This window comes from Echiichthys vipera (genome assembly GCF_963691815.1).
Source record: "Echiichthys vipera genome assembly, chromosome: 2".
Lineage (NCBI taxonomy): Eukaryota > Metazoa > Chordata > Actinopteri > Perciformes > Trachinidae > Echiichthys > Echiichthys vipera.
The window spans coordinates 11,549,155-11,571,272 of NC_139827.1; the positions used below are offsets into that span (position 1 = coordinate 11,549,155).

The 22,118-nt window shown below is 39.0% G+C and overlaps 1 protein-coding gene across 1 annotated transcript in view; it reads left to right on the top strand.

Moving 5' to 3' along the window:
• Nucleotides 1–22,118, top strand: part of inpp4b (inositol polyphosphate-4-phosphatase type II B) — a gene marked incomplete at its 5' end in the record, with an annotated part of 91,569 nt that overhangs the window by 46,759 nt on the left and 22,692 nt on the right. Inside the window, 3 exons of the mRNA XM_083936813.1 lie at nucleotides 2,580–2,684; nucleotides 9,455–9,563; nucleotides 17,738–17,921. Coding sequence (XP_083792939.1) covers nucleotides 2,580–2,684; nucleotides 9,455–9,563; nucleotides 17,738–17,921 — 398 coding nt within the window. The remainder of the gene's footprint in view (nucleotides 1–2,579; nucleotides 2,685–9,454; nucleotides 9,564–17,737; nucleotides 17,922–22,118) is intronic.

Below are 22,118 nucleotides of genomic sequence, written 5' to 3' on the forward strand. Positions count from 1 at the left end.
GGCATACACCATGATTTCAGTGTTCGCCGAAACCATGTGTCCTGTCTCAATTGCAAAAAAAAGTCCCCCTTCAGTCTGTGACAGGTGCACGTGGTAGTTCAGTGGCTCATGCAGGGAACTATAATAATAGTTTAAATTTAACTGAGTACTTAATTGAAAATGCAACCAAATAACTGGTTACTAGATTTGCTAAACTTATGCGTTACTTTACTCATTACAACAAAAAATAATCCAAGTACTTTAATGTGTTACTTTGTAATGTGTTTCCCCAAATATTGCCTGCTAGCATCATCAAAAAGCACCGCTGTACCTAAATACAGCCACGGAGCCGCTAGCATAGCTGTAGTTTCACAGACACTCGCATAAACTCCATTCTGGTATGTCTGCTTGATAAATACAGCTTGTGTGTTTCAGGCAGGAATCGTGGGGAATCAGCACCTGTCATAAAGCTTTAGTATATTGGGCTTTTAGTGTTCCACACCACACATTCCTACATATGAAGCATATGTTTTGGTGTTCAATATATTTAGTCAACAGATTGTATATTCAGTGGTTAGAAATGGCATCTGTTTCCATTTGCACTTTAATAAGTAGCTGCAAATCTGTTATCACTTTAGGAAGAAGACATGATTGATTTTCAGTGCTTGAAAATAATAAGTCACAACGCTGTCAGCTCCAGCTGAGTCACAAGTGTTATCCATTTCTGAAGTAACACATTTCAGCATGAGTGGGTCAGCAGTTCCAGCAATATATACAGCAATGCGGATGCAGTGGGTTTGTTTTCATGTTTGGCCAACCTGCCAAATTATGTTAACTACCTGTGGCAGTTAATATATTTTCTCATTTAGATTATGTGTAAAAATAAACCTTCTGTTGAACTGAAGCTGTAATTGGTGTATACTGCTCTGTTGCCTCGAGTGTAATTAATGAAAGGGACACGAAAGAGTATTAACTGTGTAGTTTAGTTTTTCTCGACACAAAGTAGAGTTAGGGCACATGCCAGATAGAAGAACTAAATACACCGTCATTTTGTCATTATGCTTCACGTAACATAGATTGTGAACTACAGTGAACACATGGCTTCACCTTAATATTTAGAAATAGTAGCAGAATTTCTGTCATTCCCTCGAGCCTTTTTGGTGTTGCTGTAGATAAGAAAGTAATCATTGTTGACAAGATGTTTCAGTTCAGTCAGTGACAGTAGAAGTCGAAAAATACAAGTATGAGCCTGAAACTCAGTATGGTATGTCCCCTTTAAAGAGTTATTGTAAAGGGTTTTTCGTTGTTGTTGTTGGTTAGGCTTATTGCTCTAACTGAACTCTCCTCATGAAAGTTTAAAAGTTTATATCCTTTCTTTGTTGATCTTCCCTGGGGTGAAATAATCACTTCCTCTGGTTCAAAGGGATGTTATGATGTGTTTCCCACATCACCAAAAGCAGGATGTCTGACAAAAAAATAGGAAAACTGTGTTGATCACTCACAAGTTACAGTATTTGTTACATTACTCTTTGGATTCACTTCACTACATTCAATAAACAAACCAGGAATGTCCTCTGTATACTACCAGTAATTATAATAACAATAATTTATTTAATATATATTTATTTACACATTTCGGAACATAGATTGCAGCTCAAAGTGCTTGGAAAAAAACCAAATCATTTAAAACACAAAACACAAAAAGCAAAAGTGAAAAACAGTACCTGCATGATAGAATTACCTTCAGATCAATAATAGTTTACAAGTTGGAAAACATGCAGCAGTTTTACTGGTTTTATAATTTAAGCTTTATTCCTCAGGAATTTCAAATTCATGTGTCATAAAAAAAGATTTAATTAAAAGTTTTGATGCTAGACTAGATTGTGAAACTTAATGATATGAGAGTTTTTGTTCCGCTTTTTGGTCTTCTGTGCCCGTTTCGAATACCTTCACCCTGAATTGCCCCCCGGGGACAAATAAAGTTTTTTGAGTTGAATTTTAAGTGACTTTCCTCTGACACAACATTTCTAAATGTTCTCTGTTCTCTGATTGTTCTTGAAAACTTTGCCTCATCTCAAAGAAGCTAATCGAACGTGTTTACATATTTGAGATTTGAGCAGCCATCATGGAGTGTCAGATTGTATTTTTGAGCTTAAATTCAATCCGCAAATAAAGAGCATTGTTTGTCAGAAAATTTTAGATGGACATTAGAGAAAAGTAGTGGCTGTAATGGGCATAAAATCCTGTGCTTAAAGGATAACCGTGCTCATTCGAGGATGTTATAAGCAGTTGATTGAAAATGAGCTGCCTTTGAGATGCTTGTTGATCTCTAATTGATACATTCTCTATTCATAACCCAATACCACACAAATAATCATTTGTAGTGTACTATTTCAAATTGTGTTTGTTTTTTTATTCTGTGAAATTGTATGTTGCAATTATGCTTTCTTTGACTAAATGGGCTTCAGAAACTTTTTTTTGTTGCAGAGCGTACTTATTATGTCACCACTCACTGTAGAGGAATAATAATAGTCATCAGATTTCCTGCAGTTATATTTTATAACAATGTGACATGTACTTGTGTCTCTTTCTTTTTTTAGGTCGTTCATTCAAGCCAAGCTGCTGCAAAGCCCAGAAATCTCTGGAGTTCATCCCAATAAACTTGCACACCCAGAGGATGAGGGTGACATGCCCCAGAAAAACAGGTATTACACTGCTGAAATATTTCTGTTAGACCTATTATAAGACCTTATACTTATACCTGGTGAAGTTACGTCACAATATTCAATATTCTCAATATTTACACTCTTTTAGCTATGTTTTGTTCTCTACCAACTTCTGAGGGAAATAGCTGGCTGCTAAATGCTCCACTATGTTCACCAGCTAGTCGTTAATTGCATCTGTCTGCTGTCAGGTCCTGAGCAGGTAGAGTCCAGTGGTATTTTAGATTTTTCAGACTTTACTCAAACAGTGCCATGAGAGTGGTAAGAGTGAACCAAAACAGTGAAATAGTGGTCCAAACTGCCACAGCAAATAATAAACTAGCCATGAAACTCCATAAACCGAGAACAGCTGCAGATTCAGGTGATGCTCTGTGTTCATCGCCACAAGCGATCTCTTTCAACATTGGCACATTTTTCCCATTGTCCTTTCATAAATTACCATAAAAATATAGATTAAAGGGAAACTTCTGTATTTTTCCGACCTGGATCTTAATTTCCCATGTTTTTGTGTCTATGTGATTAATGAATTAAACAGGTTTTGAAATTGGTTCCGTATTAAGTGAGATCACTGCAGCCGTGAAACAGGCAGCAATGTAATCTGCTGTTATTGGGACTATTCAAATAATTCTAGTATTCACTGCCACAACTATTCTGTTATTATCATAGTTGTTAATGTTGTGGTTTGCTGGACATCTCTGGGTTTCTATTCCCCCCAGCCGGTCTTCTATAGGGGCTAGCTTCTGTTCGAAGTTCCTGCCACAGGAAGGTTTTTGTCGCCACTGTTGTGTCCAAATCGCTGTTTTCCGAGGTTGGAAACCTCTTGGGGAAAATGTTGGGTCTGGAAAGTGTCCTGAGATAACTTTTGTTATGATTTGATATATATAAATAGAATTGAGTCCAAATTGAATAAGGACTTTATAACAAGACTTTTTCTTGAGAGAGACTTGGTTAGACACAATAACAAACAAATCAGTTCAAGCAAAGGGTACAGGACAACATTTTATTGTTTTGTAATGTAATGTTGTCAGAAACTCGTAATAACAATCTGAACCTGTCAGTGGCAAAAACAAACACTTACACAGAGTTATTATTGATTCAGCTCTTAATTTTAACTGCCATATCAAGTCAAAAACAAAGTCACCCTATTGTCACTTTTAAAAATATAACAAGGCTTCGAGGATACATGTCTAAACAGGATCCAGAAAAAAACAAATTGTCATCTCAAGTAGGTTGGACAACTGTAATGATCTTTTCTCAGGTCTCTCCAAGAAAGAACTAAGGCAGCTTCAACTCATTCTGAATGCCACTGCCAGAGTTCCCACAAAGACTAAGAAAGCTCACCACATTACACCAATGCTCAGGTCTCTGCACTGGCTACTAGTAGAATATAGAATTACCTTTTAAGTAATCGCTGGTTGTGTATACATCATTAAATGGCTTTGGACCTGAATATATCAGCTTCTTCCCTATGAACCCTTTATGTGTCTTCGGTCATCGGGGGCAGGTCAGATAATATTTCCCAGTCAGTAGAAATACTGGTGAAACCTCTCTTTGTGGACAGATATTGTAACTGTGATCGCGTCGCAATCGTGCAAGATACAGTCACAAGTCGTAACGGGTTAGTAGCTGAGATCAAAATGAAGGCCAAGTTTCGAAAATGGGTGTGGTCTGAGCAAGGGTACCGGAAGTAGGGGTATAGAAAGTAGGGAAGAGGCCACTGCCCCACCACTTTGCGTGTTGTGACTTGTGTGATCCCATTGCAAGATGGTTTGTAGTTATTATACAATTTCAAACTTTTTCTTTTTTATCTTATACACTTTTATTCGTCCTACCCATGTCAATTTTTAAACTTCATTTTGTAAAAAGAAAAAAGTTTTATACACTTCTATTTCTCATACCTGTGTCTGTTTTTAAAATCTTCATTATGAAAAACACATTGAGTTTAACCTGACTTATCAGATGGTTTGTCACACAGAACCATCCGAGAAGCCGACATTGGAAACTCTCCCAACTATCTATCTATCAAACTTACACCAGTGTCAATCAGGAGAAGAGAGAAAACATCTTTTCCATCAAGAACAGCCTTCAGTGGCGTTCTCTTCTTTCAATGAAGAAATACTACCCAGTGCTGATAAAACTGGTGCTATTGCAGCATCGAAACTAACAGTTGCCTCTTGTGTCGTAGTCTCCCCCCTCCACTGCAGATACTGTAGTCCCTCACAGAAAGCTGATTGGCCTGCTCACTTTCAATCTGAACATAAACGCATTACTGTTTTCTTGGATTAAATTGCAGCCAGTTTTGCAGCTGCTGGCTTCAGTGCCCTAGCTCAATACTGGACCAATCCCAAAAATTGTTGTCCCCATTCGTCACGTAGAGTCTAAGTGGGGTTTTTTATATGCAAACATTTCTATAAGCTGCTGTGGTTGTCACCTCCTGTTGTGTTTCTATGCCGGACTCCTCCATCTGTCAGAGATACTCAGAGGGCTCAGACTGGGTTGTTCTAGGTCATCGCCCAGGTTGAAAGGTGAGAACTAACTTGGACTGAGAAAGATAAACAAAACATTAATTAAGCCTTTTGCATTTATCTGAGAGAAAGACTGGGCTGTCTCCTGCAGCAACGCTCTCTAGCTGGCACAGCCTGTTACTGCCCTGGATCTGTCTCAGTGTATTAAGGTAACTTACTGCTGCCTCACTACCTGTGAGTGGGCTCCATTTCAGCTATACACTTTATGAGTGATGGGAAGTTGAAGACAGACAAAACCTTGACATAAACTTTGCTTTTTTCAGTGAAAACATCAGGGATGACAGATAAAATAAGTAAAATCAAGTCATCAAAGAACCCTGAAACTGTCTTGCACTGTCAAGATAGAAAAAGGGGAAAATCCAGATAAAACAAGCCTCTGAGTAGTTTATCAATTGAATGATAGACAGGTTGATAATTACCCTCTGTGGGGCCAATTCTCACCTTGACTCAATTCCAGGCAGTGATGCTTTAGCTGATAGTTTTGTCTTACCCCGTCTCCTGAAGGCCTCACAAGTTATTTCATCTGCAAGTCTGCCTGTGTGTGTGTGTGCGTGTGTGTGTGTGTGTGTGTGTGTGTGTGTGTGTGTGTGTGTGTGTGTGTGTGTGTGTGTGTGTGTGTGTGTGTGTGTGTGTGTGTGTGTGTGTGTGTGTGTGTGTGTGTGTGTGTGTGTGTGAACTCCACCATAGTGTACAGTATGTAATCTATACTACAGTAGGTAGGATGCAGAGTACCTGCAGGATAACACGTCACATTAGCTTCACAATGTTAATTAAGAAATCTGGGTAAAAGCAGTGGTTTAAAATAGCTCAGTCACATATGAGATGTAATACAAATCTAGTGACTATATCAACCTCAGTCCACTAAATGTTTTATTGAATACACTTTCATGCATTATGTAAGCTGCCTCCTCTCCTACAGCAACACATTGCACATCATCTCACATACAAGTCACTTACAGTAAATGTCTATGGTTTCATGAAAAAAGACACTTGACATGCAGTGTGCAGAAAATCCTTCAAATCTGAGTTTGACATACACCCTGTGGTCCTGTCATTCCTTATATAAATGATGCCTGCACATTCATGTCATATATCATAGACTCATAGATCTGTTATCCATCCCCAGTTATAAATCTTCTGCATGTATGCATTGGATCAGTTTATTCATAACAACAGGACAACTAAATTACTGGTAAATTATTGGTATCATATTTTATGTAGATATTTAAAGAACCATAGACTGTCAAACATGTGGACATAGTCTCTGTGACATCAGGCAAACGGTTTCTGGAGAGTCAAATTGAAGCACAATGTGGGAGGCTTCGGCCGTCGCCATATTGCCAGTACATGACGCAAAAATGAGCAAACAGTTGGAGCATTGATGAAGCTGAGGCAGGCCCAATGAAGCCTACAGTCTGTGATGGCAGCCACCTGTCAATCAAGGCTGAATGCCTTTAATTAAGCATAACTTTAAGCTTTGATATAGTGAGTGAGTTATATGAAATTCAACCCATATACAGTTGTCAGAAATAGTGATTTAAGCATGTTTATGTCTACTGTAAAGTCATTAGAAACTTATCTTGGATATAAAACTTAATTCTCATACAAATTTTTCAGAGTTTTTAGGTGTCCTACATTTGTTTTGTTTTTTTAAAGGTAGCTTTAATCGTATTAGATTAAGTGCATGTAGTGTAAATATCGTCTTTCACCACTGTGTACCATCTGTTTAAACACAGCTAAATGAATGGCAGTGCTGTGGCAGAAACACTGTAAGAGCATTGTTTTTAAATATCGTACTGATATGTCCTAAATATATTTTTGCTATATTAAAGTAGGAGCACACAGCAGAGTCCAGGTGGCGTAGTGATCGAGACACAGTGCAACATCCCCATCTGACCTTGGTTGGATGTAATTCACCCCTCTCTCACTCTGCCTATGATGTATCTTAACTGGCATTTAACCATCTAACAAAATGGCCATTCAGTGTGAATTCAGTGTGTAATAACCTTATTTGATTAAATTGCAAATTCTGTGTGATTTGAAAGACATAAATGATTGCAATCAGTCAGGCAAAGAAAATAATGGAACTAGCTTTGTAATGGAGCTGAGTCTCATTTTCCAACTGTAGTCGATTGTTCTATTGTTCCATTTGATTATTCTGAAGTGATGCATTTCCTTGAGTTCGCCTATGCAATCCCCTCAACGACGCTGAACCATTCATTTTCATTTTGTCTATTGATCATCCTGCAAGAAAAGGGAAATCAGGGGGAAAAGCACTTTGAGTTTAAAACATTTTTCATTTGTTTTGCGGCTGTCTTCTGTCTCAAAAATGACAAATGCAAAAATATTTCCATCCTAAAAAGCTCGGCTTGGCAAAGCTGAACCGAAAGCATTGTTCAGCACTCATTTGGGCCAAAAATGATCTTTTGTCATTGTTTAACAGGATTGTAGAATGGATTAAGTATGAATTATAACCATTCGCCCTGACTGCCACGATAAATTTCCCCTTTTAGAGAGCAACTGTCCTCTCACTACTCAAACAGCTTGTTCTGTTCTTGATTTATTGAGAAAAAGGTGGTGACCAGGCAGATCAAGCACAAATTGGTCATTGTGTTTGACGTGCTGAAACCCACCATTGTATTTCAGTGTATTTCTGCTGTGGGAGAACCAATTAAGGGAACTTGGACATCCGAAAACTCTCGGGGCCAAACTTGTGGTGGACAAGGTGCCTCATGGCCAGCCACAGGGATAATTAATGGAAGAAGCAGTGGGTAGCAGCGAACACCCCACATCAAACCACTATTGGTCTATTGTTGTGTTCATCGGGGACGGGAGGCCATTGGCCACGCTGTCATTCACATCTCTGTAGCAACACTTGGCGCTGTGTTGTATCATTAATTTCTATTTTCAACCACTTTTAAAGCAGTGTTTTCCTTTAGTTGGAGTTGTGCTATGGCCTGGCACTGAACCACACCAAAATATTCACCCCCCTAAACCCAAGTCCATGACCACTCCCTCCTCTCTTTTTTCTGATTTAATTATCAGCCTCATCCATTGCTCATTCAAAACAAGACCTGTTGTAAGCACCTCTGTGCCTGCCTAGCCGTCTGTGAAGTGTTTATTTACTTGTGAAGGCGGTGTGCAAATTGGAATGAAGCGCTGTGACATTGGTCGTCCTTCTGGTTCAATGTGGGACCAACGCTACATTAAGACCAAAAGATGGCTGGAGAGAAATGACTAGTAATAGAGACATCCAATTTAGACACAATATAAATCTACATAAAATATGTACACCTTAAAGAAACTATACTGGCATAGTGCAGAATTATGTCATGCCCCTTATTTGTGCTTAAATATGACGTATCTGTGTGCAGGTTACAAACCGAACCCTACCATATAACTTTTTAAATTTTTAAATTTTAATGTGAGCCAACGCCCTGAAACAGCTACATGGTATATTCATAAATACTGAATCAATCCTCATGTGCTAACTGTAAATATAGCACTTATAACAGGTATCGCTGTAGAGGATACTTTACGAGATTCTGACTCAAAATTAAGTTGAAGTGTATCTTAAATTTAAACACACACTCTGACAGGGATTATTTATTTTTTGGAATCTTATTTTTCTCGCCTTAAAGGTCCTTTAGTGCCAATGTTTCCAAGGTACTGTATTATACCTGTCATTATTTTAAAGATCTCATATTGTCAAAAGTGAAATTTCCATGTTTTTTTGTGTTTTTTTACCTTATAAGGCAAGGCAAGGTGCTATATACAGTATATACTTTGAATTGATAAAGAAATGCACATTTAGAGACTCTACCTTTAAACAAGCCGTCAGGACTTCTGTACAGTTGTGATGTCACAACTATACTATATACATACTTTATATTTCGGTAGAACGGGGCTGTTAGTCCTTCCCCAGCTGAAAAGACAGTGCAGAGACTCTAAGAGTGCCTGCAAATGCAGAAGACCCAGAGGTGGTGACCAATCAGAGCAGATATTTGTGGGAGGGGGGCTTAAGGGACAGGCACTAAAAAGGAGTGTTTTAGACAGAAAGTGAATATAGATTTATTCAGATAGACAGTTTGAGAAAAATAATTGTTTTTTTGAACATTAAAGCATGTAAACATGTCCAAGTAGAAAACCAAAATGCAAGTATGAACCTGAAAATGAGCATAAAATGGGACCTTTAAATCAAATAAACTGTATTTTCTGTCTTTACAGATGCGTTTTATGACATCATCACTGTCGGTGCCGCTGCAGCCCATTTCCAGGGGTTCAAGTGTGGAGGTCTGCAGCGTCTCCTTAGCAGATATGAAGCAGAAAAAAAGAGGTAGGGCAAATCGAAAGCTTGCCAACTTGCAAGCTATGTTGTACAGAGGGATCGTGGGTGATTTAAAACTGGACACATGCTGAGGTGGAAACAGGCTTTTATTGACAAAAGAATTTAACATGGGCAAAATCGATCGAAATTTGTCTCCTGTCTCTGGACTTGATTTTCCAGGGTTAGACCCATACAGTTACTTCCAGCTAAGCCACACTACTTTGACTGAAGGCAGCAGGCATGATTGAAGTTCTTTCATTTGATTGTTTTTTTTCTCCGTTCTGAAGTACTATATTAACTTGTCACACACAGTTTGCCCCAACTTCCCAGCTGCCAGCTGCACTTGATTTCAAAAACCAAATTATCAGAAAAACAATTATGTAGCAAATGAGGACATTTCTCATCTGAGGTAATGACAGGAGCTAATACTGTTATTACAAAAAGTACGAGATGTGTAGAGTGCAAATGAACAGCAATCAGTTACTGCCAGATGAGTCAACAATAAGCACTGCAAAAATTAGTGAACTATGAGTGAAGTCTGAACGATACATAGGCTTTGCTCAGGCTGGAGATATTTTGCACTCATTGATCCCATTTACTTCTGGCATTAAAATGCAATTTGTGTGGGGATTGCAATAGGATAGTGCTTGACCACATTAAAGTACAGGTGTAAATGTGGGCATGGACACACAGGGAGTCTCTCAGATTGAGGTTTATATTAGATTGTGCTCAGTCCGTGGCTGTGTACCAGCTCCTTGCTTGATTGCTTGATGGGGAAAATATGTCATGTGTTTCCTTTACTGACCACAACCCCTGTCTCCACAAACACTCAAGGTTGACTGAATAAAATGAGGCCACACTACTGTGATTGTGTTTTACAAACTCTGATACAAGGATAAATGTATACGCACATACACTGACTGAGTGCACTCTCGGGGAACATACCCATATGACTTCCTCGAACCTGAGATCAGCAGTATCCTTTAAATTTTGCTGTCTTTGCCCTTTAGATGCAGGACAGAGGTATATGTCACAGGAGTTCAGTATGTGGTCACTTGAGTGATGCCAGAAGAAATGAAGGGTGATTTTTTTTTCCAAAGCTCCCCATAGAGTGCAAAGTCATTACAGTTCATGCCAGATCCAATTAGTTACAGAGTTTGCAGCTCAAGAAAGAAGGGAAGAGAGGCAAGATGGAGAGGGCTGTAGTGTGGGTATGAAATGGATAAGTTGATGGAAAAATAGTTGGGGGGGGGGGGGGGTTGTGCTGATAATAAAAAATAAAGAAAAGACTTCTTTACGCTAAAGTGCACAAGTGAATTTGCCGAAGATGGTCAGTTTTATCCGCTAGCATGAACTATGATAAGGTTAGCATATTTTCAGGAATCCACTGAAGTGAAATCATTTTCTTTGAGCAAGAGATTAGACTTCAGAAAGAATTCTCCAGGGAGACGGAGCTTTTTGTTTCATATTTGACTTAGTTAATGACTCACTGTAGCTTAAATTTTCCAATTTTCCGCCTGGCTAACTGACTACGGCCTGTGCTGAGCCTTATCCATGTTTGACCTGGAATGCCGTCATTTGTCAGTCAACGTCAGAAATAGGAATAAATTCAGTTTCTCTGTGATTGCACACTGTTCCCAGTGGGCATTGTAATGAAGGTGCATGTTTACTTTAAATGAGGAACAGTCATTATTTCATAGTTTAATTTGCTCTTATTATGCATGCACTAAATGTCTGCCCAAATATTTAGCCTAAAAGCCTAGTTGTGTGTGAATGCAGAGTACTGTAGTCGTGTGCGCAATTCTGGTTGAGAGTCCCTTAATTGCACGGAAAGTCAGCCTATTTGAGCAGGGCAAAGATACACGTGTGCGGGCACATGTAGACACTCATTATACTCCTCCCAGTGTGTCTCCTCGCCTTTCAGAAGCAGCCTTTTGTAATCACATTTGATTAAAAAGGGAACAATCGGCAAGATGTAAGACTTGGCTATTCAATGTGATATTAATTCATCAAAGAGAAGATGGAAAAGGATTGAGGGAGGGAGAAAAAAAGGAAACCCTGAGCACAGAGGTGTTACCAGGAGGGCAATAAAAGAGCTATTTGTCTTTGTTCCCTGGACACTAGAGGAGAGGAAGTGGGGTTCTTTCCTGATCCATTAAAAACCTGCATTGGCCAAACTTGGCAATGACCAGAGTATGCAATGTAGTTTGTCTCTCAGGATGGGCCAGAAAAGAGTTTAATCAATAACTACACTTAGTATTCCTCTAGAAACCTTGCACATGTACACACAGGGCAAGAGCAGTTGTCTTTCATTAATGCATGCAGTCCCACTTAAATGGCTGTTTTAAAAGTCGCTGGATTTTTATCCATTTTTAATTGAACCCTATAGACATAGCTGTGAATTTGCTGAGGTGGTCTAATCATTCATTAACAGCCTCTTTTGAATTATTCAGCTAATCTACATAACGATTAGGGATGCACTGATTATAAAATTCTGGGCCGATACCGATGTTTAAAAAAACTATTTGGCTGATTACCAATACCGATTTTTTTTGTTGTTATTTACTCCCCATTTTGTGACAGGGAAAATACCTGAACTGTTTTAAAGTCATCATTCCTTCATTACACTTAAATGACCACAAAGTGAATCATACAAATGAATGAAACAACTTTTAATATACCCTTTTTTCACATGAAAAATAGCTGCTTCACCGCAAAAAAAACCCCATTAATATTGGCCAGTGATGTTCTGCGGATAAAACGGTCTATCCCTAAATGATGCAACACACTTTTTTTGGAGACATATTTTAAGGAACCTGAATATTGCATTTATCCTACCTGTACTGATGTTTTTATTGCTTATGTATGGGAGAGTAGTAGTAGGAGATATACACAATATAGTCAGTATAATGCCAGACAGGCTCCTGTTTGTAAGGTCAGCTGTACTTAGTTGGTGCAGAAGCTGTGCAGAAGAACTCCTTTCTTCATGTATCTTTGAGTTCTGTCCACTGTAACAGAGAGGAAGTGTCATTTCGACTGTCTTCCTGGTCAAGCAGAACTACAGAATGACACATTTCTGGGACACAGAGAGTGTTTCAAACTACATCACACAGTCTCTAGGGGCCAATGTTCAGATATAATGTCACTAGCAGCATGTTGTCCAACAAAATAACTTCCTCCCAGGATTACTGTGTATGTGTGTGTGTTTGAGAGACAGGAGATTGGCAGTGGCCGGGACTGCATGCTGATGGACAGCAGCTTGTTAGTTCTCTGCCTGCTCTGGAGTTAGCCTGCTCCAGGTTTTGTGGGTGATGAGGCTGGCAGCCTTTGAGGCTTATCTGGTCTCAGATCAGGGTTTCTATTTTGTGTCTAAACTGAGGAAGGCTTTGGCTGTTATTCTGAGAACTGATGTGAAATCAGTGCCCAGTAGAGGATTCAACAACAGATGGAGATTGGCAGTTAAAAGAATCTCGTTTGAGATCACATCTTTCAGCATGACTATATCAGACTGTGTATTTTTACTGTGGCTATCTGGCAGTGTCGTGGTGTAAGAACCGTGATTACAGCGCGCTGTCTAAATGACGAAGGAGGCTTTGGCAGTCACCTGGAGTGCTGCAGGGCTCTTTGCTGACGTAGCTGCATTTTGCTCCTGCTGGCTGTCAGCAGCACGCCACAAGCTCTTCATTAATTTCCTCTCCACTATTAATTAGCCATGCACTGGAGATGCTGGCTTAATTAGGCCACTGGGCTCAGCGGTTCTCTTCTTCTCATTACTGTTATAACCAATTCCCATTGATCATTTAGGAAAACCAAGGAGGAAGTTGATCCTGGACACACAGCTAGTTTTAGTAATCTGTTAGTAGACTGGAGTCTCACACGTTAGAGTGTCCTCTAATGTGTGAACACATGGATGTGTCCGTTTCTGGATATCCAGTGATGTTTTTCTTTCTAAGACCTGAACTATAAGACGACCAATGGCGATAATTTCATGAATCAAAGTGTGCAAAACCCAGTCAAATGCACTGTGCATATTGTGCAGTGGGAGTGGCAGCACACCTTCTGTATTTTCATGGCTGGAGGCAAATGGCACACCCAGGGTACACATGGAAATGAGGTGGGATTTAGAAAAACCCATTATCATACATTATAAGTAAGTGTGTTGGGGTATGGCAGCAAATTTTTCTAAATGCATGGCTCTCCCCACAATGATGTAGAGACGTCAAGTAATGGAGTCTGGAGGAGCTTCACCTAAGAGGAAACTAATATTCTGTCATAATCCGGCACAAATATGCCTCCAAGGCAGATGAGTTGAATTCTTGTTTCTGAACATATGAAATATTCAGCAGCATCATCCATTGTTTTCTGTGATAGTTCACCATTTTATTTGGAATCAGAAATGGTTGCATTCAGTTAGCTTAAATGCCTTTATTTCACCTTTTCTGCATGTGTCTCCACTGTGATCAATTTTGTCACACAAATGAACAGATAAAAACAGACCTGCCACCTTCAGAATGCTTTAGAAGGAGTTAATCAACTTAAAGTAAAGGCCTTCATATATGCAGCTGTTTTGGATGAGACGTGATAAAAAATCTAATAATTTAATCTGAATCCTGGAATAAGTGCCATAATTACAGAATGACTATTGCAATTAGACATATCTGCATGTCAGTAAAAGATGAATACAAGGGGTTTGTGTGTGCTAAAAATACTTCAAAACACATGGGCACCATATACAGTGCACTGTTGAATACAAGCAGGAAGGTGGCTGTAGGCAGATATATGTTGTTGATCAGGATAATGAGTCCTAATATATAATGTATGTGTACTGTGTGATGCAGTTTTGCACAGTATGCACAAATAATCCTCTTTAATCTATGTGTGGCTCTAATCTGAGATAATTATGATAATAACTGGATAACTGAAACTGATCATTTAAAAGATCTACTCTACACACATGTATGGGTTTTCTAACCTGCCAGAAACTGTACTTTCTTTTATTTTTTAACTTGAATGTGGATTCACTTATTTGATCTTTATTTCACATAGTAGAATAGTAGAATTGAACCTGTGTATCATTATGTTTAAAATACATAACTGAAGTGTTAGTCCTGAACTTGTTACTTTAGGAGGAAACAAGAAAACAAGTTCACTTGAAAAGCTCTACACTCCATGTATGGACATTTAATGAGTCTCTAAGGTCTGTAGACATACACATAAATATTCATAAATAGCATGCAGAATTAAAGGTTTACATAGTTGCTGGACAAATGGCTCACATGAATATAAATGAACATTCATGCTGTGCTATTGCTGTTATAAGGAATCTGAAAACTTCTACTTAGTACAACCAGCCTTCTAACCTTTTATGTTATTTCAAAGGATTTTCCACGTTCTTTGTGATAAAGGATAATATAGTGCTACAAGGCAAAATAAAAACTGATTTCAAAAGCTTAAAACGATCTGATGAAATGGCAACTGCATTCGAACCAAATGTTTTACTTAAAAGAAATGCATCTAGATGTCAGCGTGAAGCCATCAATCATTAGACAAACAGTAAATAATAGGCTCTTCTGGGAGCTCCTTTAAACAAGAAGTAAAGGATTTATGTAGAAGGAGGCCTTTTATGACTTCAGGTGTGCTGTAAGTCAGCTTGAGGCTCAGTCTCGCCAACGCAAGACTGTGGCGGGTGGGAGGATTTCCTGCTCTTACGTTTATTCATTAATACATCATGCATCCAAGATATTGTCCTAGGGTTCAATCATCACCTACATATTTCAACAATAGATACATATTATAATATCCACAAAGGTAGTATTTTTGCAGGGCTGTTGTATTGGATTATATTGTGCGTTTTAATACACACACCCACACACACACACACACACACACACACACACACACCCTATTTTATTGGCACCATGTTTTAAAGACTTGGCACACAGCGCTCCAACACACCAAATTATATCAGGGAGGTAAAATATACCCAAGGCTTGAAATGACAATCAGATCCCTTTTGCCCTTTCATCAAGCTTGCATTCACAGATTTATGGTGTTTTACCTTTTCATGGTTTCCCATCTTGGTTGGCCCAATTGGATGGACAGCAATGCTGATGAGGCAATTAAAGTTCCTTACCTTAGCCAGCCTTAGAGAGGATCAATTCTGTCGGCTAGCATCAGGTGGCGGGTCCCAACATTCATTATTGCCTGAATAGGCTCCCTAATGGGATTGGATTTGTACTTATGAGTCAACAGGACTGTTATTGAGTCTCAGTCGTTGAAGCGATTGTCCTCTTCCAAGAACTTTCTCCTTTGCCTCTTTTCTGGAGTATCTGTATTGTTGCAGTCCTTCTGGGGTTTTTTTCTCTTTAGTTCTGCATATAAGACAAATGTAAGCTCACAGGGGATGAAAGGGGTTTACAGACTTTACTTTGTTGCAGTAGATTATTCAATTATGGTTTGCTCTGTGGCTGAACATTGAGCATTTGAAGTTGTGCTTATGGAAGTGTGCAAGTAGTGTGTGGTTGAGTATTTCACACTGTTTGCCCTGTGTCTTTCACTCATTTAGTGATTCCTTTGATTAGCCTTGAGCTTGTGGGTGGTAGTCCTCTGGGGAGCTCATTAGTCATAATGACAAGGCCAAGATTTTAAAGTTAGCCAGTCAAACACATAGTTAGTGGCTTGTACCTACTACGCCAAATTTCTTAAGACCGTCAGATTTTCACACTTATTGATAAATCAGGTAGTGCTGTCCAGTGCTGACTTCTTAAGAACTCTTTTCTTTGCTGAAAATATTAGGAGCACCACAGAGAATATTGTATTGTGCCAGTCCTTTGTATGAGCCCCTCCCTTCCTCTCTTTCTATCTCTCTCTCTCTCTCTCTCATGTCAATTATGCCTTAGGATCTGGCTCTAGGGTCTGGCCTACATAAAGGCTTGTAGAGCTGACTCTAAACTAGCTAGGAGGGTTGCAAATGACTGCCTCCCTCCACGCTACATCTGATGGCAGGAAGTCAACGGAAACTCACTGAAAGTCACTGGAACTTTACCTGAGGAGAATTTTTGATTGGAGTGATTTGCCCTGAATCTAGGAACTGACAAAAGGTGTTTTTATCTTAGATTAAATAGCTTCCTGGAAATGGAGAAGGGATTAATTATTCATAAAGCAAAAATGGGTTGACATTCGACTGCAGGTTCAATTTGACAGTTCAGGCCGAGTACCTGAAAAGTATGGCTGCTGTTAATTTTCTAGGCATCAAATGTAGACACAAAAATAAAATGAGCCCAGGAAATTAATGTGCCATAACACAATGTTTATAGCCAATAAAAGACCATTATTTCTCTGTTTTTCATTATTTGACCTCAACACAACAAATAGCCATTTGACATTTTAAAGTGATGATCGATCTCTTTTTTAATCAGATAAGAAAAAAGCTGTGACGCTTTCTACTGTTGTCAGGTAACAATAAGAGTTATACTAATAGCTATACTCACTCAAGGCCCGGAGCCATGCTGTGTTTAATTTTATCGTTGTAGTCAGGGATGCAAGGTAAATACAAATAGATGCAATTGACAGCTGCTGGGAAAGGTCGCATTTGTTATTCACAGCTGGGCGCGCAGGCTTAACGTAGGTGTAGGTCGCTGGAGTCTAGAGCTGCTACAGATGAGAGCACGAAGATACTCAGCATGGTGCATTACATACTCATAAAATATTTCATGTGTTCAGTACTAGCAATGCTATTATTTTAAAATGCTGTTTTGTGCAGGAAACATGAACTCTGTACACGGTAATTCACGCCTTGCAGGGGGAAAAAAATGCAGAACCTAATGCTGATCAGTTGTAGATGTTTGGATTTTTTGTGTCAACGTTGATCATGTGGCCAGATGGAGTGGGTCGACCAGTGAATGCTGCAGTGTAGCATGTTTGATATCAAATACTGCCTCTTCTTACTCTGCTAGTTTTGGCAAACGCTGGTGGACACTATAAAAGCTAGCAGCTCTTATCTTAACAAATATGGAATGAGCTTCTGTCCAGTACTGTATGCCTACAATTTCATTACAAGCAAGTGTGGCCAACTTCCTTTTAAATATGATTTGGGCCACTTTCATGTGTATTTCATGTATCTAGTCCATGACCGTGCGACTGCGACGACTGAAATGGTGTCTTTTTTTTTTCCTCAACCACAGCTTCAGTACTGCCTACCAGTGTATCTACTACTCCCCAGAGCACACAGCCAAAGCTCAGGAGGTACTCAGCACCATGAGCCTCCTCCAGCCCCTCATCACAAGCCTAGCGGACCAGCTCCTTCAGGCTGCCCAGGAGCACTCTTCCCCTGGACTGAGGGATGCACTCAAGAACCTTTCTGACAAGGTGAGAAAGCACCTAAACCCTCCAGCCACCCGCTCTTCCATCTAAACTGTCCCTTTATTCCTATTGGCCTCAAGCTGCTGCAACAAACTATTTTATTCTTTAACATATCACCAAACATTGCCAGGCAATACCTCAGCCCGAAAAAAAACTTTTTAGATTTAACCTAATCTGTGGCAATCAGTTCATTTTAACCCAAACTCATCCAAAAACAACTTCATAATTTGGTTGGGGATCTGTTTCTAAGCCTATAACCAATAGTTCTCCTGCAGAGTTGCAATCGAAGGACTACTCAGGTGGATGTATAGGCCTAAATTGACTGTGACACTCTAAGTGTTTACCCTCTCAGAGGAGTTATCCTACAAGAGAAACTTAGTACCAACCCTGGTTATATTTCACTGCTAGTTTCATTGCAAACAAAGCTGCAAAATATATAAATTAGCTAAAAAAAACAACTTTAAATCCAGCAGTTGCATGCAACCACTAAACAGTCAACCTTAGGAAGGATCCATAACTCATCATAAAAATGCCAAGCTAACAAAAGTGAATAGCAACATGGAGGTTTATGGAGTTGAGGCGTTTTTATCAGTATAATTAATGAATTACATCTGGTGCTGTCAGATTGCAATCTGTTGTGCGAGAGATTGTTTTTGCCACAGTGGAATAGAGCCCAATCAGCCTGCGTAATTGGTACATTCGCTCTGTCACCACTTCCTCTCATCCTTGATTAGACACGCACACATTGGCCAAGTAAACCCCTGGCCTGGTCAGCACAAGCAGGGCTGCTCTCTGATTAAAATCTCAAGCTGTGTTTGTGTGTGTATGTGTGTGTGGTTGAGATCGTTGAAGGTGTGAAGCTTTGGTTGTGCGTTAGAAAAGCATCACTCTCTTCAAGCCTCAAAGACTCCAATCATGACCATCATCACACATTTTATATCAGTATTTTCTCCTCCACATCTTGTAATCTGTTGCAATTTTTTTTTTTAACCGACACATTAATATTTCAGTGTTTGTAAACATACACACATAGACTCGTTCTCACTTGTTCATGCATGTTCATACCTGTGCACACACACGAGTAAAGTAAGTTTTATTCATATAGCCTAAAATCACGAATTTCCCTCAAATGTCTTAAAGGATTTATTTGACAATTTTGGAATTGTGCTTATTTGCTTTCTTGCTGAGAGTTCGATAAGAAAAACAATACCACTCTAACTAACACTAATATCTTTCCATTAAACATAAGGCTTCAACCAGTCAGGTTAGCAAAGATCCAAAGATCACAAATCTGCGTACCAACACCTCATAAGCTTGGTCAGTCTTCACATCTAACTCTTCTAGAATAGAGACTTGAGTAAATAAATATATATTTCCCCCAAAAAATCGAACTATTCCCTTAGCAGTCTGCACAACATTAGCCTGGCATCACCAGACTGATTCACATATGCTTATTAGTCTGGAACTAATTAGTTCTGCCTAGTTTGACAGTTTGATTTGAGTTTTGTGAGTTTTGTGAGCCTGGTAAGCTGCGCTGGACTGAGGACGCAAGTTACATTAGAAATTAACATTCAAGCATGATGCCAGTCAGTCAGTTTGTGATTTTTTCCAGTATGTCGCTACAGACCTAGCTTGTAACATGCAAGAGCTTTCATCAGTGGACTATAGGCTCGATCAACACTGTCTTATCTCATTTGGCAATAGATGGTGACTTAACAGACACGTATTGAATCCTTTAAAGCTTGTCTAAATTTATAATAATAAACTGACTGTCTTTGAATTTTAGACTCTTTATTGAGTAGAATAATTTGAACTAATTACCTCTGGCTGTGGGAAACTATAATGGCCCTTTTTTACCATTTTCTGACGTTTTATTGACACAAGGCTTAATTGACTAAACAACAAGGTAAGTGGCAGATTAATCGATAATAAAAAATATTATCCCCCCAAAAAGTCACATTGAGACAGATATTTGACAAGTTAACCTTCTTACAGACATAGAAATAAAGAGGGATGTATTTGACAGTTTGTCACCGCAATGTGTGTGAAGTTCCTTCAATAAAGACAGTGAGTCACACCTTCAGAGAATCTGGGAACGATGAGACACCTCCAGAGAAAATCAGAAGGATGTATTGTTTTTATCAATAACTCGCTGCCTCTGACTTTTATTCTTTCTTTCCTGCTTGGTCACAGTCACCTGACTGGAGGCCCTTATGCAGTATTTCACTGCAGAATACTTTTCCTGGGCACGTTCTGATTAATGATGGACGTGCCAGATGTGCTGTTGTTACTCTATATACAGTATATTGGTGATTATGTTGATGAGAATAATAACATTTCACTCTGATGAGCACAGTGAAAAAGCAACACATCTCCTCTCCCTTCAACTGTGTCCTAGGACAAGTTAAATGTCTGCACTGTATTGGTTACCTGGAAAGATCTGTGGTTTTGACCATCATCTATGCATGATTGTGTTTGATTATGTGGTGTATAGAGGTCATACACACAATAGTGAGTAAGTGTCCTCACAGCCAAGTGCTGTTGGAATCTGACCAGCTCTATCCGTTCAGCCTCCCTTTGCTTCTCAAGTGAAGTTATATTGAGTGAAAAAGCTCTATTTTTAACCCAACCAAAATCCGCTCATCCTTCAGGGTAATAGCATTCGGGGTGAATAAATTCCTTCAGTTTTCTTCTTTTTTAGATCAAAAGTTATTTTTTCGCAGTAGGAGTCCACAGAGGCTCTTTCTGACTTGCACTTCTGCTCAGTCAAGATCATATCAGCCGATATATTGAAGAAAGATGAGCAACAGAATTTCTCCCAAGGGATTTTGAGCATTTGTGATCTCCAAAACAGGTAGGTGTGGAAGAGCTACACTAAGGAGTAGCTTTTGCGCGTGGAGGAGCAAAGTTGCTTTGGTTTAGCCTTGGTTAAAGAAAGACTCTACAATGCTCTTCTCCTTTGCCCAAAGGAGTGCACCTCTGATATTTCACTTTGAACACAGTATCTATATGGATGCTGCAGTACAGTATGTCATTAAAATGTTTTCTTCACACACTGTAGATCCTAATCTGAGAGGATATAAGTCTTCATATCAGTTGAATATTTAAGGATGTGATTGATTGGTTCTATCAATTCCCTTCTATCCTCATTAAATAATGCATTAATTTGGATTGCATTCATAAGAAATTAGTTCATGAAAAAGTTTCCGTATGAGCACTGGCATAGTCAAATCCATGACTTGTGTGACCTTGTGGTTGAGAAGTGCAAATAAGATCCAGATTGTTTTAAATACGGTGTGTGGCTTTGATCACTAATCTAAGGAAAGATAATGAATAATACATGGGTTCATAGATTGCAAATTAACATTGAGGTCAGATAAGCAGAGTTCAATTTGAATATGAATTTATATTTTGAATTCCCAGTTCCTGTTAAGTGTTTTGGTTACTGAATCAAGCATGGTTCGTTTTTTAGTCATCTGGATATTTCTATCTTTAAAATTATGTTTACGTCTTTGTGTACGATTGTGTGCATCGCAGAATAGTATTCCAGCAGAAGTGCTTGTTGTCAGGCAATTACACACACACTGTCTTATCCATGGATTTCAGCTCTCACATCATTGACTTACAGTAATGGAGCTCTTTTGGATCCATGCAAGGCAATTAAAATGGATATGATTTCAATACAATGGTGTTTTAAGTACAGTCATCATTTGCTTTCTCTGCTCAAACATTCGTCAAATGGCCCGTTCTGTGTGGATAACAGTCTTTATATTTTTCAAATTAAGAGTAGAACAGTTAAACCACTCAAATCGACCAGTAATTGTGTGTTTTTTCTAATCACTCAACAGACTGTAGCTGCAGCGTAAGAGGGATAGTGTGAAAGATACTATTACAGTAACACAGCAGTTTCTTATCTGTAAAAGCTATAATTAGTCTAGTCATATTTGTGAAAAGTTGTCAAAATGGCTTTCCACACTGCATTCCCTTAGCCCAGGGTTAATCTACTGTATAGCCTGTGCTGTATGTTCACACTACACTTCCAATGGCTTGGGTTTAGTGTCAGCTGGAACACATAACTCATGGTAACATTAAAAAATTCTATTTTTTTATTTAGCCAAACTTTTAGCTCTGGTTTAATTTGATTTTCAGGGGGAAACCCCTGCAAAATCGGGGCTATCCCCGTTCTGGGGAAGGGCCAGCAAG